The 17,745-nt window shown below is 41.8% G+C and overlaps 1 protein-coding gene and 1 long non-coding RNA gene across 2 annotated transcripts; one reads left to right on the top strand and one right to left on the bottom strand.

The window, feature by feature from the left end:
• Nucleotides 1–356: 356 nt before the first annotated feature.
• Nucleotides 357–9,585, top strand: LOC307218932. Its single transcript, XR_013840153.1, has 2 exons — nucleotides 357–531; nucleotides 8,728–9,585. It is a non-coding gene; the product is annotated as an uncharacterized lncRNA (long non-coding RNA).
• On the bottom strand, nucleotides 2,879–16,795 carry GCLM (glutamate-cysteine ligase modifier subunit). Its single transcript, XM_079981724.1, has 7 exons — nucleotides 16,358–16,795; nucleotides 11,745–11,810; nucleotides 10,039–10,123; nucleotides 7,581–7,637; nucleotides 6,373–6,575; nucleotides 5,943–6,057; nucleotides 2,879–5,211 (listed from the first exon to the last, which is right to left on the bottom strand). Exons 1-7 carry the CDS (start codon nucleotides 16,481–16,483, stop codon nucleotides 5,039–5,041), a joined length of 825 nt encoding a protein of 274 aa, XP_079837850.1. The 5' UTR covers nucleotides 16,484–16,795; the 3' UTR covers nucleotides 2,879–5,038.
• Between the last annotated feature and the right edge of the window lie 950 nt (nucleotides 16,796–17,745).

Raw genomic sequence — 17,745 nt, 5'->3', positions numbered from 1 at the left:
TGTGTTCTTGTTTTAGCGTACATTTTAACTATGGGATATTTATGTCTCAACGGTTTTGTGTATCTTGATGGTCTTTATATTCTGCCCAGAAGCCTCCTTTGGCATTGGGCTGTATATAGAATCATAGAATTGTAGAGTGTAAGGGACCCGAGGGTCATCTAGTCTCACCCCCTGCAATACAGGAATCAAATAAAAATAAATAAAACAAACGATTATGACAATAATGCTCTCTTAGTCTGCAGACAGGAGGTCTGTTGAAGGTGGGGGTGGGAATTAGAGCAAATTTCCTTCAGCAGGGTAAGGGAAATTCTGATAAAGGAAGGGGAAAAGCTTTTAGGAACTGGCGCCCTGGCTTGTCCGTTTCCTGAGAGCGGGACTGACAGTTTTCTGTTTTTTATCTGCAACACAACTTCAAAATGTTTTCTGAGCGAGGGCTGCTGCTTAATCACCGCCATACCTTTAGCATTTCCAGACGTGCTGCTTTTGACCTTTAAAGCCCAAATGGCTTGGGACTGGGTTACCTGTAGGACTGTAAGTGCCTATCTTAACCATAAGATCCACTTCAGAAGCTTTGCCTCTGTCACATGAAGAGAGGCAGGTAACCCCCACCCCCTGGAACTTTTAGTGGCACCCCACTAAGGGAGCAGCCCTTGTAGGGAAGCTGTAAAGGTAAAGGGACCCCTGACCATTAGGTCCAGTCGTGGCCGACTCTGGGGTTGCGATGCTCATCTCTTTATTTGCCGAAGGAGCCGGCATACAGCTTCCAGGTCATGTGGCCAGCATGACTAAGCCGCTTCTGGTGAACCAGAGCAGCACACGGAAACGCTGTTTACCATCCCGCCAGAGCGGTACCTATTTATCTGCTTGCACTGGCGTGCTTTCGAACTGCTAGGTTGGCAGGAGCAGGGACTGAGCAACGGGAGCTCACCCTGTCACGGGGATTCGAACCGCGGACCATCCGATCGGCAAGCCCTAGGCTCTGGTTTAACCCACAGCGCCACCCGCGTCCCTGCAGGGAAGCTTAGTTTGCACCAATTTACACCTTTCTATTGATAGGTAAAGACCCAGACAGTTGTAGCATGGACCTCTTTTAAACCCAAAACCTGTGTTCATATTTGGAGGTTTAATGAATTTTGTTTGCTGTATTTATGTACTTTTTGACTTTATGGGTTTTTAATATTTTATAATTGCAATGTTTGACGTATTCCAAGCTATAAAAAGAACATTGTTATGGAACAGCCTAGAGAGAAGATTAAGAAAACACCTGCTCCCTCTCAGCCGGTGCAGTCACTGCTTTAAAAAATTGTAGTGTGCAAGCACATTACCAAATGGATCTGACACATGGAAGATCACAGCACTTAATTCCTTGACGCAGGAGGGGCTGCAAATCCTGTAAGCAGCTCTGGGATTGCTCCTGGGATCAATTATATAGTGCTCTGCCTATCCCACCTGCCTGAGCACAAGAAAATCTGGGACTGGTAATTTTTGAGATAACTTGATACAAAGAGGGGCACAACTCTCTTCCCCATAACCTATGTCCTACTGACCCTACAGCTGCTGCTGGACCCCCATCACCTCCAGCCAGCACAACTATTGCCAGGGATGGCAGCTGTAGCATAAATAATATCTGGAGAGCTACAGATCCTCATCTCTGGTAACTTTTTAATGTATTTGCTTTTTTGATAGTTTTCTTGTCTTGTGTATTTTTGTTGGGAAGCCTCTGGTGTGTGAGACACACACACACACACACACACACACGAGTTAAGAGTTCAACATTAAACCAACAATGCCATATAACAGTGGTTTCCAATTAGCTAATTATTGAGGACTCTGTTTTTCAAAAACCAAGCCATGGAGCTTCTACTTTTGAAAATTTTGACATCTCTATGGTAGTTTGTGTTATGTGAATGCTCCCACACTGTGCTTTTTTTTCTAGGGGGATGCAGGGTATGCATACCCCTAAACATTTGGTGAATCTGAGTTTTGCCTCATTGAGGGGCAGTATTTCAATATGAGTAGGAAAATGAGAGTACCCCTAAACATTTTTAAAAGAAAAAGCACTGCTCCCAGATCCCCTGGGTGGGTTATGTGGACACCCTGGGATCCGCGGACACCAATTGTGAACCACTGCCTAAAAGACCTAGCTAGGATTTTACTCCTTTGTAGTTCTCATTGAGGTGGTAGACTTGCATCACAGAGGTGCTTCTTTTAGACAAGGATGACCAGCTGTTCATTGTTTTATGGCAGAAAGGTTTATGGAGGTAGAAGAACAGAGAAAAATAATGTTCCAGAAAGGAAAAGTCTTTTCTGCACTTAGAAGGAATTTGCATGAAGGAAATTTAGCAGCATTGCTAGTGTTGCTACTCTTAGTGTGGATTGGTAGTTACGCGCAGAAACTAAGGTTGGTATAGTTTCAGATAACTTACTCCTTTTGACTAGACTCAAATATATCTGAAAACACAAGACAGGGCTGCCATACACCTGGCTTTTCCCGGGATTTCAAAGGCGGCATTGACATCCGGGGGAATTTCCAAAAGGCGGTGCTTTGTCCTGGATCTTAGCCAAATCAATTAAAAAAAACCAGAGTGTCCTGGTTTTTACTTTTTGAAATATGGCAGCTTAAGATTAGAGTACAATATGTGTTGAGGAATTTGGTTATGTCACCTATTTGGTTATGTCACCCATTTTAATACAGTATTAAAATGAACAAAAAAGAAGTACTAAAAAGAAGCGCTGGATGGGGTAGAGCCTTGACTCAAACTGAGGCCTGTCTGAAAGGAAATCTTTCTCTTGGCATAGTGTCACCAAAAATGTGTTCTGCTTCCATATTTGGGATACAGTATGTGTATGTTTTCCAGATAACATGCATAGTTTAAAATCTGTTTTAAAGTTTTATTTCATCTTCTTATTTTATGGGAAGCATTCCATCTAGTGTTCTTCATGCTGGCTGGAGAAAATCCAAACCAAAATCTGCAGTTCCTCACTCCCTAACTCCAAAAAAGGACAACATAACCTGCAATATTATTTGAAAATTTATATAGAGATACACACAAAGAGGAGAAACAGTTACCAGCAAATTTCTGTAAAGCAAGGGTTTTTTTTAATCAACAATGATTTTCAAACTAGTAAAAGCTCATTAGGTACAGAAGTTTAAATAAAACCAGTTAATTCTGAAGCAGACTACATACAACTGCAGCTGTCTACATCTTTTGTTTTGCAACCCCAAATTTCCATAAACAGACATCCTGCACATTCAGTATTTTTCACTATTTTTAGCAATATCGCCAGAATTATTTGGATATTTATGCTGCAAATCAAAGTTTACGCCAGAATCCTGTCTGAGAAGCTTTACTTAAAACATTTTAGGACCCAAACATCACCACATGCTTAAACCCCCTTATTCAAAAACTTTATAAAAACTTGAGAAGTTTGCCCACTGGAATGGATTAAAGTACATAAACAGGATATGATAGACAGTACAAAAGCATTTACTCTTTCTAGCTACCCATTATGATGCTATTTTTAATTAGAATGTAGAACTCTGGACTTCAGATAAAAGTTTACCACCCCTCATGAAACCTGTCATTAGTGCATTAAATAGGTATACATATACAAATACAAATGTTAACCTTCCTCAAATGGTGTAAAACCTCCAAAATGTATTTGGCTATACACTAAATGAAAAACTAGAAAACTGCTTCAGTTATAGAAGTTTTCATAGGTTAAAGGCAGTCCAGAACACTGAATGCACCAAACTAGTTGACAAAAACAAAGGGTTGATGTTACACAAAGGGCTTGCCTACACTTTGAACGGGTCCAAGTGGTTTTCCATTTGCCCAGCCACTTTCCCCAGGAAAACCTGCTCTTTACCACTGAATCGGAGGAAACTTCAATCCATTGAAAACCCAGTTGACGTCTGCTCTGATTCAGCAGTGTATAGGTTTTCCCAGGATAAAGTGGTGGGAAAAGCAAAAGTGTGGATAAGCCCTTAGTTATGCTTTGAGTGGACCTGCTGTAAATCATCAGGATTTAAGTCAGTCATGAGTAACAAATTCCATTTATTTCAGTGGCTATACGCTTATTCAGTCTGGAACCAACCCAAACTAATTTTCGTTTAACTATGACAGCTCTGATTTTCAGACAGAATTGGGTCTCCTGCTTTTTGGGGGGACTACAACTCCCATCATCCCTAGCTAGCAGGACCAGTGGTCAGAGATGATGGGAATTGTAGTCCAAAAAGAAGCTAGAGACTCAAATTTGGGAACCCCTGATCTATACTGTATGTGATGTCAAGGTTATATATAAAGCCAATCATCTTTCTATGGGTCTCAAAATGTAAATCATGCTTTAGCACTGGCAAAATGAAACTAGGTAAACTTTGACAAAGTTAATTATATTTTTGACCAGTGCTCTCCAATACAGAAACACCCATCTCCGTGGGCGTATATCAAGAGAAATGTAGTACAGACATGATAGAAGAAAAAAGTTACATAATACAAGTATTACACTGTATTATGACAGGAGTGGTGGGGAAGTACATTCATGAATATATTAAACAATTTACTTGCATACCCTGAATTTTACATCTCTGGTTTAAAATCAGAGTGCTCATTCCACCAGTGTTCCCAAATTTACTCTGCTGTCCGCTTAGCAGCAATAAGGTTTAACAAGTTACATTACTCCTTGCAAACAGAAATATTTCAATCAAAATATACCTAGTCAAATTCTGTTTATATTAGTCATTAAAATATTTCAAATATTTTTATTTATATATCATCTCTAAATCACCCGAACAGTTAATGAAAAATAATATTTCACAAGTGAGCAAGCTGAACTCAACACAAAACACCCATGTATGAAATAAAAGGAAATTGATAGAGAAACATGGTATTAGCCTCTTACTCCAATATGTAATTTGGGCTTCACTGACTACTTGATAATAAAACATTTTGGTCTTTACAAATTCCAGTTTGCATCTTGGTGCAATGATATAGCAGAGACAGGGCCTTTCAGATACAGGTTAATGCCAAGGTCCATCTTAAGATGCTGGGATTCTTTTAGCTTGCAAGATGTAGCCTTTGGATTTGATGACTCCTCTGCTCTTAACAATGACTGAATATCGCAGAAGCCACAGTGGAGTCCATTCATGCACTTGGCAATCTGGGATACTTTCCTGAAGTGTTTCTTGGAAGCTTGCTTCGGAAAGGAGTTCTAAGGTTAGAACAGAGACAGGAGAAGGTGATGATTAGCAAAGCTTTTAGGAAATTGAGCTACCAGCATTCAAAATACCAATCTGAATGCCAATCATACTTGAAATATGTATACATGTAATTACAATAAAGCAAATTACACTATATGGTTGAAAGTCCTGATATTTGACATGCCAGAACATCACCAAGACCAACACTCCAGAACCTTCTACAGTTGTTCATTACTTGACCTTTTATAATATGTTAGTTTGGACATTATTTTAAAAGTCCAGGTTTGTTCAAACTAATCCAGCACTGCAGGATTTATCTCCTGGCTTATTGCTATGCACATCTTTGCTGCGGTGTTATCTCTACAAATGACTTTATGTTTTGCCTGCTGAATGAGTTCCTTGACTGCATTAAGTCCAAATCAATACCAGTTTTTAAAATCTCCAAACATACAAGTGATATAAGCCAGAAATTCATTGTTAAAAAGGTGGGAATAATGAATTCTTTGCTCAAATGATAACAGGCAGTGCACCTTATGCACATGTTGTCCTCAAACATTGGGCTGAGCTATTCTGGCTTTGATTTAAGCTGGCATCCAGAAAAAGTTCTTTTTGTATACATTGTGCCCTGCACAGAATATGGAACTAACTCTGTGATAATACAGCTAATTCTTAATGATCATAAAATGGCAAAGCATAAATAGACCTTTGGTCTACTCTATCAAGGCAATTAACAGGACCTTACCTTTTGGATCATTATGAGTCAAAAGCTGGATATCAAACTCTTTAGCAAATGCAGTCAGATCTGGTGGCATCACACAACAGGATGCAAGATTCACCTGGTTACTGCTTGGTTTCACCTAGAAAAAATTAAAAATTTCAGCTTTCCTTCAAATATAAGCTAGCGCTATGGTGTTTGCCTTACATTATATTTAATTAAGTGACTGCACATTTTTTATGACAATGGAAAGCTGCTCCGTTTTCTAAATTAAAAAAAAAAAAGCTTTACATATCAAATATAGCGATGCAACTACATGCTTGCCCAGCTGGCTATAAAGTGTCTATATTGTACTCAGGTTTAAAACTGGATCTGATTTCATAATATATTCAGCAAAACATATTAACAGAAAAAGCAGCAGATCCAGGTTATTTCAGTTGAATAGACTGCCTTTTACCTGCGCCCACAAGAACAGTTGCTCCAACAGTGCTTTATCTAGATCAGAAGTCCCTATGGCAACAATCTTTTTGTTTTGAACTAAGTTTTCAAGCTCTGCCCAGTAAGGTTGTAAATATTCTAAGGAAAGATTAATTCCGTCTTCGGTTGGAGGAGGAGCAATTATCACGGAATCTAACTGGTCGACACCAAGGGCAGAACATGCTAAAAAAAAAGAGAGAGAAACTTTCATGCTTAAATAGAATAAAAATGATTTACAGGAGGCTTTAAGAAACACGAATCTACTTGTCTTCTGATCACTTATTCTATCTCCTTGTATAAATGTTCAATTCCCTGAATCCACAAAATCCCTGCAGATACAAATCAATTTTACAAGATCAAGCTAAACTATTTTTGAATTACAAGAAAGAACCTATACAATAGGTATTTGCAGCAAAATATGCTGAAAAGAGAGGAAGGAAAGCAGAGTTCTTAATTGTTCTGAACATACAATAGTACACCAAGGAAACCACACAAAAGGGTTATTTTCAGAGTTTAGCTATCAGAAAAACAAAAGACTAATTTTTGCTTGAATTGAAGCTTGCTCTGCAATGCAAAATCTGGATTTCTTCCAGTTCTTAGTAAGTCGGTGTGCACTTCTGGCCTACTAAAATTAGGTTTGAAAAAAGCCTAATATTAAAGCCAATAGGAGCCCCACTCCTCCAAAGCCGAAATGTGGCATGGTCAATTGTGAGGGTCACTGCTGCCATACCCCCTTGCTGGAAATGCACCCTCGCCCAACTGCACTTAGGTTAGAAGTCTTATTGTCTCCAATGCAAACATTCCCCCCAAACCTAATTATGTGCGTGTTGTGTGCTGTATATGTAAGCATACATGTAATATGTGAGGTATGTTCAGGTATGTATGCATGCACTGGTCAGCCCTGCTCACATTCCATTTAGCTGCATCTATTATTTGAAAGATGGACCCTGAAAAGGAAACCACGAGAAATGCAGCCCCTCGACTGAAAGTTATTCCTTCCCCGCCCTCATTTCACTGTCTGCCAACTTTGTTCAAAGACAGTAGGGAAAAGGTACAAAGGTCAATAGATGTTTAAAACATTCATGACTAGGAAAAGCTTCTCTGTTTCAGAGCCAGAACAGGCTTTAAAAAGAAAAAGAAAAGACCCTGCAAACTTTGGATATGTTCAAATGTAAGTTGCCAACTTACTCATACTGACTGCTTCTCTGATTGATGAAGTGTTTGATCCCGCGATAAACAATTTTGCTGAAAATAAAAGACGAGTTAATAAGGGAAAGCAACACCTGCAAATAATGCAAATTCCCAACTGTGTGTTTCTGACCATTTAATAGCACATCAAATCTGCACAGATGAATGACCAAAACACTGCGGCCGAGGACATAATTTGAATGCAGAAGGTCCCGTGTTCAAATTCTAGAGTCTCCTAGAAAGGCTGGGAAGAATTATGCAGCCTCCTCCTTTCTTTATGTTGATGTCTTGCACAAATACAACTTCGCTATAAAGCAACAAGAACAACAAAAATGCAAGAAGTTCCCCTCCCAAAAGCAATTAATTCCCAAGAACACCAATTGTTCCAATTCAAAAGTCTGATGTATATTACACAATGTCCGCCTTTCAGAGACTGAGTTAAGGGTTATTTGCTGCTCTAGGTTATTTCTAGGTTTATAGATTTCTAGGCAAGCCTCCCATTCAGATGAAATGCAAAACAAGCTTATAGAAAGGTTAGATTTCAAAGCAATTTGACTTAAGACATGTTTGCTCAGGTCCTTTTGGTGAACAGCGGCCCACAGATTATTTCTCTACATGTGAAGACAAGGAATTTTTGCCAATGAGCTCCTGACGCACTGGATGAGTTAAAGAATGGCAGAAATGTTGTTTTATGTTGTTAGTCCAGGGGTTGGAGAACCTTTGGTCCTTCAGCCAAATCCCATCAGCCCCAGCAAGCATCACTGATGGCCAGGGATGATGGGAGTCGTAGTTCACCAACATCTGGAGGGACAAAGGTTCCTCACACTTAGCCTTAGCCCATGGCTCAGCCTAGAACATGGTGATGAAAAACCTGCTTCTTGATTTCACTTACAATAGATGTTTGGTTTTTTTTTATGGTAGGTACTCTCAGAATCATTGATGGAACTGAGATTGCCTTATCAACTCAGATAAAAACCTTGGTTCAAAGTAGTTCATTAACTTGTTGTTCAGGAAGCATATATGAAAGATTATTGGCTGTGCCTTCAATACCAAGCCCAAGAGAGACCCAGGTTGGCACACACCTCTCAGCAAGATTTACTCATATTTATGTAGCTATTTTTGAACTAACAACTGTTTTCATTTTCAGGATGCAAGGATAGCCACTATCTATACAGAGCACTAGGATGGTTCCACAACCCTTCTGCAACTGTGCTGTAACCTAGAAATGTCTGCCCTCTCTTTGAGAAACTTCAGAATTGCCCCTTACTGAAGGAGACCAGAAGGAGACCACCTAACACACCATTCTGTATCCAACAGCCGGAGGCCTCTGGAAGCTTACAGGCTGATGTGTTATGCAATTGGCCATTCCCTCACATTTGTCCCAGTTCTGTTTTCATTTTACTTCCAGCATTGCAACAGTGGCACCAGCTGCTTTAAGGAAGAAAAGAAAGAAAAAGATATGCATTGCCTGAGGCTATGAGATGATCCTGAAGATTTTTGTTGAGTACAGACTTTGGAAACAGCAATATGGATGCAATGATATATAAGCAAAGCAGTACCAAAGTTCTGGTGGTACGCACTTTGGATACATCTGCAAGCCCAGGGCTCATGCACTCTCCCCTCCCTTCTGGTGTGGCTGTGAGGAGGCGATCAAGCATTTATGCTTCTATTTTTTATTAACCACAGTATCCTTAACTGGGGTCACTCTTAACTATAGTTCTCCAGAGCAAGCCAGATAAACAAACCTGCGGTGTGCGCGTGTGTGCAAGCCAGAGACTTGCAAAGGCTTGGCCTCATAATGCTAAATCATGGTGCAAACGCAGCCTAAATGCAGATGAACTACTAACTGTGCAATGCTAACCATGTTTTCTCAGAAGTAAGCATATTAAATTCAAATACACCCAGGTAAGCAGGGTTTAATGATCCTTTTTTATTTCTGTGATCTCCTTTGGGAGAGGACAATTGTCTGAAAAGCAGGATAAAAATATTAAAAGGGAGTAAATAATATTGCTTTGTCCTATGAATTAGTCATCAGGTTGTTTAGTTAGCAGATCCTCCTATGAATTAGTCATCAGGTTGTTTAGTTAGCAGATCCTCGACTGCAATCCTTGTCAGCAGAGTGACTAGAATAATGCAGATAAGGGTCCCAAGAGAAAGTAAGTGATGATACTTTACTGAAGGTAATTGAACAAAAGCAGCATATAATATGCAGAGAAACGAGCTTTGGTCTCCTGGCCAATGGCAGACTCTGCTGCCTTTCAGCTCTACAGCCCAATCCATTCATAACACAGTTAAAATGTGCTATGCTGGACCTCTTACTCAATTCCCCAACCTGTTCAATTTAATATTCCATAAGTCCCCAGAGGAAAGTGACTCTCTGTAGCTAAGAAGCTGGTTGACTAACACTGGCCCCTGCTCCATCCCATCTCTCCCAATGAAGTCAACAAACAAATTATACCTGAAACTTTCAGTTCTTCCCTTTCTTCAGGATTGATCTTTTCTATTGCTTGGGCTAGAGTACATTCAAGGGTTTCAGGCAGCTCCTGCAAATAAATACGTTGACAGTCAGAAGAAGCTTACCAGTATTGGCAGCTAAGCACATCTTGTGTCATTAGAGAAGACATATAAAAAGCAGCCTTGAGCGTCACCAAAATTCTGTTTTCATATGGGGCGGGGAGGGAGAGCAAACAACTCTGCAGTAGATGCTTGAGACAAAAGTCCTGGAATCCCCCTGTCCAAGGCACCCAGTTGCAAAAGGCCTGGTCCACACTGCACAGCTGGAGGCCGCAGAGGGCAAGTCTGACAAGCACCTCATCAAACTGCGTGAAAGGCAAAGCACATCTTCAGTATGGAAGGCAGATTTGAAGCACTACACATATTCTGAGAGTCCTCGTTTTATGTTATGCCTGCATTCAGCCTCAAAAATGCAGGGCATGAAATAAAAACACATGCAACAAACAGTTTTAAAAAGAAAATAAAAACAGTCACGGGGTTATGTTTACACAAACCATTCAATTACAGGGCCTCTGGTCCCGTTCTAATTGCAAAATGGGACTGGCAGGAGTGGGTCAGCAATAAATCACATGGAGTAAGCGAAATTAACTCTTTATTAGAAGAAACAAGGTCTGCTCAGTAGTGCCAGGCCTCATAAGCACAGCAACTCTTCTCGGTAAATACTGTCCCTATGAGACAGTTGTGGAGAATCAATGTCTCTGTCTTGCCCCAGCTGCCTAAGTCTCCTCCTCTCCCAGGTCCTTCCCAAGCAATCTGAGACTCTGCCAGTGTGCCTGTTTTTGCTCTTCCCTCTTCATGCTTCTTCTGGTTCTGGGAGACCAGAAGGGAGGGGAACTTGACTCTCCCTGCTCACTAAACCCTGTTACCTCTTCAGCTTCCAACACCTCTTCCCAATCTTCTTCCTCTTCTCCTTCTGACGACTCATCGTCGTCCCACCACCAATCCCTGGGCTCTGAGCCTTCTTCCTTGGGGGTTCCCCAGCTGGTGCCTCCCACCATTCCTCTGTGTCCATTCAGTCCATGATAAAGTGCTGCTTTGGACATTTAAACCCCTAAATGGCTTGGGATTCCAATTACCTAAAGGATCGCCTCTTCCCACAGGAACCTGTCTGGACACTCCATTTGCCCTCCAAGGTCCTGCTCTGTGGCACAAAGAAGCATATGGAGGGCAGTGACCATGTACAGTGGTACCTTGGGTTACATACGCTTCAGGTTACAGACTCCGCTAACCCAGAAAGAGTACCTCGGGTTAAGAACTTTGCTTCAGGATGAGAACAGAAATCGTGCTCCGGTGGTGCAGCGGCAGTGGGAGGCCCCATTAGCTAAAGTGGTGCTTCAGGTTAAGAACAGTTTCAGGTTAAGAACAGACCTCCGGAACAAGTACTTAACCGAGGTACCACTGTATGTGTCAGCTCTCCACCTGCCCATCCCTACTCTTTGGAATGGGAAGGAATGCCTGCCTCTGACTTTATTATCATTTTGGTTCTAGGTAAAGACACTTTAATTCTTCTATGATAACTTTCATTATATTGTTTCTCTCTCCAGCAATAAATTTCATTTAACAAGGACAGACTGAGTTTGGGCCAGAGAAAAATCTAATTATTTGACTAGCATACTAGCAAGGAAACACAAAACATGAAAAGTCACTTACCTGCAATAGATCTGGGCTGATCTTTGAACTCCACTCATTTAAGGTTTTCTGAATGCAATCCCACAGCTGCAAAGCAACATATTCACTATTCAACACTGCTTGGTTTCAATTTTGCAATACAGTGCGAAAAGGAAATTAAACTTGCCTCTGCTGATCCCTATATCTTCTCTCTTATGTACACAAACAAAGCAAATTATATCTGGGTACATGGATAGAACAAAAATGTGAGGACAAATGTAAACAGGAAACAGTAAAAAGGAAAGGAATCCTATTTTTTCTGCAATTCACCATGCTGGTTTTAAAGTATTGCTCCCTTCTCCCATTAGGCAAAGCGGGTGGCCTGCATAAGGTCACATCAGGGGCCTAGATGGGAAATGAGAGGAACCCTCAAATAATGCAGCAGATTCATGACTTTTGGGGGCAAAGAAAAGGAGGAACAAGTCACCAAAACCTAAAGCACTGGAAAATTGTGCTAGAGGAGGGCAGTGGAGGGGTACAAGAATGTAAGGCTTGCTGTGGCTTGTTCCTGTCACAAAAAACAGTGGTTTATGTAACATATAAGCTAGAACCACAGGTATGAACTCTTGCTTAAGAAACTAAGTGTCTTTCTCTGTATCAGAATCCAGCAAACCCAGCAGTCGGCAATAAGCCTTCATCTAAAAATTGGCCAGTGGTTCACCAATAGACCACTGTCTTCTTTATGTCTCCTTGGACAAGTTTCAACTTCCTGTTCAACATCACTGTGATCTGAATTGAGAGTTGCTGATACTGAATGGAATGATCAATTAACTTTTTCAGTTAGCAAGGCATAGGGAAGTTTGAGTCCAGGTCTGAATGAGCAACAACTTCCATTATTATTTTTAAAAAGGGAAGAGAAGCAAAATCTAGCACCTGGTCTTGTAGTAGTGTATTTCTCATGCAAAGATCATTTGCAAAAGCTACAAATTCATCCTAAGTAAAGCTTTAAAATGGTTTGACTGATTTAATTGTTGTGAAACAATTCAATGAAAGGCAAATATTAAGCATGTTGTGGGCATGTTTAATTTTGCCAAACTTTCGGAATGAGAAAACTAAATGTGACTTTTAGTACTAGAATATAGTGAATTGGAAGCTACCTCACACTCTTTAGAATTTCAGAAAGGCACCTTATTAACTGAGATTCTGATACCATGTTACGGTATTTAAACATAACTCGTCAATTAACTTCATTGGTTAAGAGGCCAATAATAATTGGTTAAGAGGCCAACTAATAATTCTTTAATCAGTTAACAGCCCTCATATTTACTGTTCCCTGCTGTGATGGCTTTGGACAGTTTGTAAAGTGTAAAAAGCGCAGTTACAGAAATAAGCTTCAAATTTATTATCTGACTCAATTCCCCAGTGGTTTTCAAAGTTTCTAGCTTTGGGGAACCCCTTCCCCACTGAGTGGTCTGTGCTGAGGAATCTCTGAGCGGTCTACATCTTCCAAAGGATTCTGGGGTGTATTCTATGAGCCACACTCGGTTTTTGTAGGCTGCTGGCCAAATTTTTTGGCAGCCAGTGAATGCCATTTACCATCACCTGGAATGAACTGAGACTACGCCCTGTAACACACCCAACCCTTCCCTGCAGCTACACATTACAGGGCCAGACGAGTTGTAGTGCACAAACAGTCTTTTCAGAAAACCTGTCCATCGCTACTGAAATTCTCACTGAGGAACCCCCGTTTTCTGGCTTTCAGCTTGAAAGCCACAGGGTTAGAAACAATACTGTAGTTGTATGCAGAGAAAAAAAGATAATAAAATAGGAACCCATGCTTCTGGTAGGTATGTTTTACATGTGTCAGAGCAGTTCCCTTCAGGGAAGTACAGTATTATTATTAATTAGACTCGTTGGCCCTTTCCCAAGCAACACGCAACATATTTAAAAACATAAGCATAATACAAAACATTATAATATCAGCACATTCACACAAAAGCACATGAAATTCATAAAAACTACACAACTTCTCTAATAGCATACTAAGAACAACAATAAACTACACAAGCTGTGTTGTAGTTTACTATTATTACTAGTATTGCTCCCACCCTGCCTATTGTAAAAGTAATACTCACCTCTATTTTGATTTGAACTGAGGCTTTCATTATATTCAAGCAGGCTACGGGATAGCTGCCAAACATAACTTCATTACTGCCTCAGAATGGTATGGGGGCCTATAGTTTGCAGAACAATGGCTCCCAAGCCTGGTAATCCATGTTCTGAAACTAAGCTGCTGGCTTTATAGATGCTCAGTGCTAAGAACTGAACCTCATCTTTAGAATAATAATTAAAAACAACAGTACGGCAAGCCAGTTATCCAATAGATTAGCAATGTACTTTCCCAAGAAGCCACAAAGCAAATTTTAATTATTGCTACACACTCACTATACGTACTTTTGAAAGGGCGAAAAAAGGTTATTGTGATTTGTGGCTGTGATAAACTTTTCTTCTCATATCAAGGTGGAAGTATGATCTGAAAGCAAAAGTCCTCTAAATACCAACTGTTTTGAGTATAAATGGCTATTGTGGGATAGCTGAGAATAAAAGTAAGCTTGGGAAAAACTTTCCTCAAGCTAAGGATGACTACTTTGGGTTACAAAATACTATAATATATCACCTTATGGCACACTGGGGGTGAAGGAAATTGACAATTATAAGAAAATAACTAGGTCAGTATGATACATGAACACTTTAGTCCAGAAGATATCTTGTCTTTGAATAGATTGCATTAGCCATAATAAAATTTATTTATATTTATTACATATATTTAGGTGCCGGGGGGGGGGGAATGTTTCTCTTTAATCAGGCTGATTAAAATTCTATGTTCTTTTAAATGTATTTGTGGGAGGGGGAGTTATTGGTTTGTTTTTGTTCTTGTTTTTATTATGGATTTTGTGTCCTCGTTTTGTATTTTTGTGTTGTGAACCGCCCTGTGATCTTTGGATGAAGAGCAGTATACAAATTTAATAAATAAGTAATAAAACAAAAAGAAAATGATTAGAATGAAATGCAGTTTTACAGGATCATTTTTAGGCTGTTTAAAAGGGACTGACCCCCAAGCATAAGACCAATACAGCGCTGCCTGTCAGTATAGCCTGAAGAGGCAATACGATGCCAAACTAATTACAACAGGATTCCATATGTCAATTACAACCAGGGTGAGGCAAGGAAGTTTTTGCAGCTACATGCCACAACACAGTTCAAGATGCTCACATTTAACTGTTAAGCTAGACATGTATTTAGCTAACAAGTTTGGGGTCGTAAAAAGCCTAAACAGATTTAATGTAAAAACCTTTAGCACTACAAGGTGTTGAGTAGTTAAGTTAGGCTGATGTCAAAGGCATAACTGCCTATCCAATTTCCAGTAAGTTGCCTGATCAAACATGCAACAGCTCATCAAACTGCTAAAATGCTAGCAAGAGATTTGGAAAAAGTCGCTTGCTTATGATTCCGAAAAGTTTAGGGGAAACATAGCAGAATAAATTAAAGTGGAAGTGTATGCCCTGATGTACATGTGTATACCAAACATGTAGAAATGTTTGGGGAGTCTTTTCGCCTAAGTGCTTGTTAAGAGGGTTTTTAAAAATCATGTCCAAAATTTAGCAGAACAGCACTTGTTAAATTGTGATGGGCGTCAATGTTTTCCAAAAAACCCTACTCTTAAGGTTATTAAGAGAGACTAAGGATGCTTTGAGGCTATCACAATTTTTGAGATGGGGAATCAGTGACAAACCAGGAAGTTACGGCAGCGCACATTACTGGGCAACAAACCGGTTTCCAAACAAAATCAGACTTCTTGCAGCAAGGAAAGTGATAACAATTGCTTGGTGCGACGTCATATAACCTGCCTACAAACTTTGTGCAAAACAAATCAGGGGAATGCTCTACAAACAGGTTGTTTGCCTGGAAGCAACCTGTAAGGCATTGGACAAAAACACAATACAGTGGAAGAAGCAAATTGTTTTTGCGCTGAGGAAAATACACAGCAACATAAACAAATATCTACTTAACACTGACGCTTCTAAAAAAGATAACTCTCCGTGGTGGGATTCCAACATTGCTCTGAACCCACAAACTCCCCGGCTAAAGCGGAGCAGAGAACCAGGAAATCAATAAAGCTTTAATTCCCCTCCACCCCGATTCAGACAGAGACCTGGATTTTAATACCAACACATTGTTTTCAAATCATCGTCTCCGTGCTGTTTGGGGTCTTCCTCTTCTTTTCAACGCGAGAGAGACGTATAACAGCAACTAAAATCCCAGTCAATAAAACCAACGTGCTTTGGGAACACACATACCCAGCGCTGCTTCCCGCTGCTTTTGCCACAGAAAGGAGACAATAAATAACCCCTTTCAAGGCTCCGCGACGAGGAACAAAAAAACGCCTGTCAGCCCCCATATGTATTATTTATGAGGGAGCGGTCGATCCCAGCGGCCTGGCTTTGGTGGGGTATTTTTTTTTTTGGGGGGGGGGAGCTCATCCCGCGCGGAGAGCAAGAATCGGGACCCGCGCCTCCGCGTTCTCACGACCCAACAAGAGCGGGTCGTCAGAATGGACCGTCCACGCGTCTCCTCCCCGCTTCCCGCAGGCTCACCTCCTCGCTGGGGGTGGCCGGGCACTTCTTCCTCAGGCGCCCCCAGTTGAGCAGGTTGCCCGTCTGCAGGTTGAGGGTGCCCGCTTGCCCCAGCAGCACCCCGGCGCTGCCGCTCTCGGTCCCCATGTGCGCTGGCCGCCTGCTCTCTCCGCCCGCTGGAAGCCCCTGGCCGCCGGGTCCTGAGGAAGGAGAAGAGGAAGGGACTCGAGCCGGGCAGAGTCTGCGGCGCCGCTCTCCTTCCTTCCCTCGCTTTCCCTTCAGACAAGGGACGGTGACTCAGCAGGAGGGGAAAAGTGCCTTGTCACCGTCCCCGGTCACGTGGCTCGGGACGGACACACAGAGAGCCACAAGGGAGCGGGGAGCGCGCGCAAGGGGCCCTCCCAACGGCGGCGGCCAACTGCTTTGATCCCAGCTGAACCCCACACAACACATAGAGGGGAGTTCTTGCTGCCAGTGCGCATGCCCAGCAGTCAGGAGCATGTGCCGTGACAGCTGCGATGCGTGCTGCCCTCACCCGGTCTCTCCGCCGGGAGCGTGTTTTGGAGCAGCGCCCCCTGCCGGTTACCTTAAGGACCTCAGCCCGTAGTAGACGCTCCTTTCGCGCCAACACACGCCCCACAGCAGCCGTGCATAACGAAGTCGTTTTCTCTCTCGCCCCCCTCCCGCGTAAGGGCACCTTGCGTTGAGCGACGTGGGGGGGGGGTGTGCTTGGCTACGGAAACTCGAGCGCCAAGGCGCCAGAAGGATGCTCACGACACGATCCTGGACAGACCTATTTACATAGCTGTCAACTTACAGATTTGAAAATAAGGGACCAGCAGCCTCGAAAATAAGGGATCAGCAGCCAAAATAAGGGATTTTGCTTAGCCTATACAGAAATCCGGCACTGATGGATCCATGCTGCTTTTGCTGCCACTGACTGTGTTTTGCAGGGGGTTGGACTAGATGATCCTAAGCGTCTACAACCCCGACCAAAGAAGAGTGGCAGACAAAACTGATGAACGACGTCGAGATGGCAAAGCTTACAGGCAGAATTAGAAACCAGGAAGAGGACCTCTTTAATAAAGAATGGGGAAAGTTTATAATTTAGTTGAAAAGCTATTGTAAAGAGTTACATACATTAGTAGGATTGACAGAAAACTTGTAGTAAAAATTTGAACTATGGATGGACAAATGATTTATAAAAATAGAGTTATGAAAGGGATGCAGAGGGGGAAATCACTACATTAAAATGCTGCACTGTTTGGAGGGTATGCTAAGCAGCACGTCGGGGCTGCCATCGTCCTGGTGCAAGGAGTTCCATCGGCCCTTCCCCGCCTGAGAGGGGGGGAGGGAGAGAGACTCTTGCCCATGCCACCCGCGAGCCCGGCGTGAGGCGGTTGTGGTGC

Source organism: Podarcis cretensis, assembly GCF_951804945.1.
Source record: "Podarcis cretensis genome assembly, chromosome: 6".
NCBI lineage: Eukaryota > Metazoa > Chordata > Lepidosauria > Squamata > Lacertidae > Podarcis > Podarcis cretensis.
Note: the sequence above shows the minus strand (reverse complement) of the source record. Positions and strands in the feature narration are given on the sequence as shown.

What these genes read in the sequence shown, in the direction of transcription:
- GCLM (XM_079981724.1), bottom strand. Translation starts at nt 16,483, where the DNA reads ATGGGGACCGAGAGCGGCAGCGCCGGGGTGCTGCTGGGGCAAGCGGGC. An exon ending in CAGAGAAGCAGTCAGTATGA is followed by an intron (nt 6,576 to 7,580) that starts GTAAGTTGGCAA and finishes CTTTTTTTTTAG; the next exon opens with CATGTTCTGCCCTTGGTGTC. An exon ending in GACTCATAATGATCCAAAAG is followed by an intron (nt 5,212 to 5,942) that starts GTAAGGTCCTGT and finishes TTCTAACCTTAG; the next exon opens with AACTCCTTTCCGAAGCAAGC.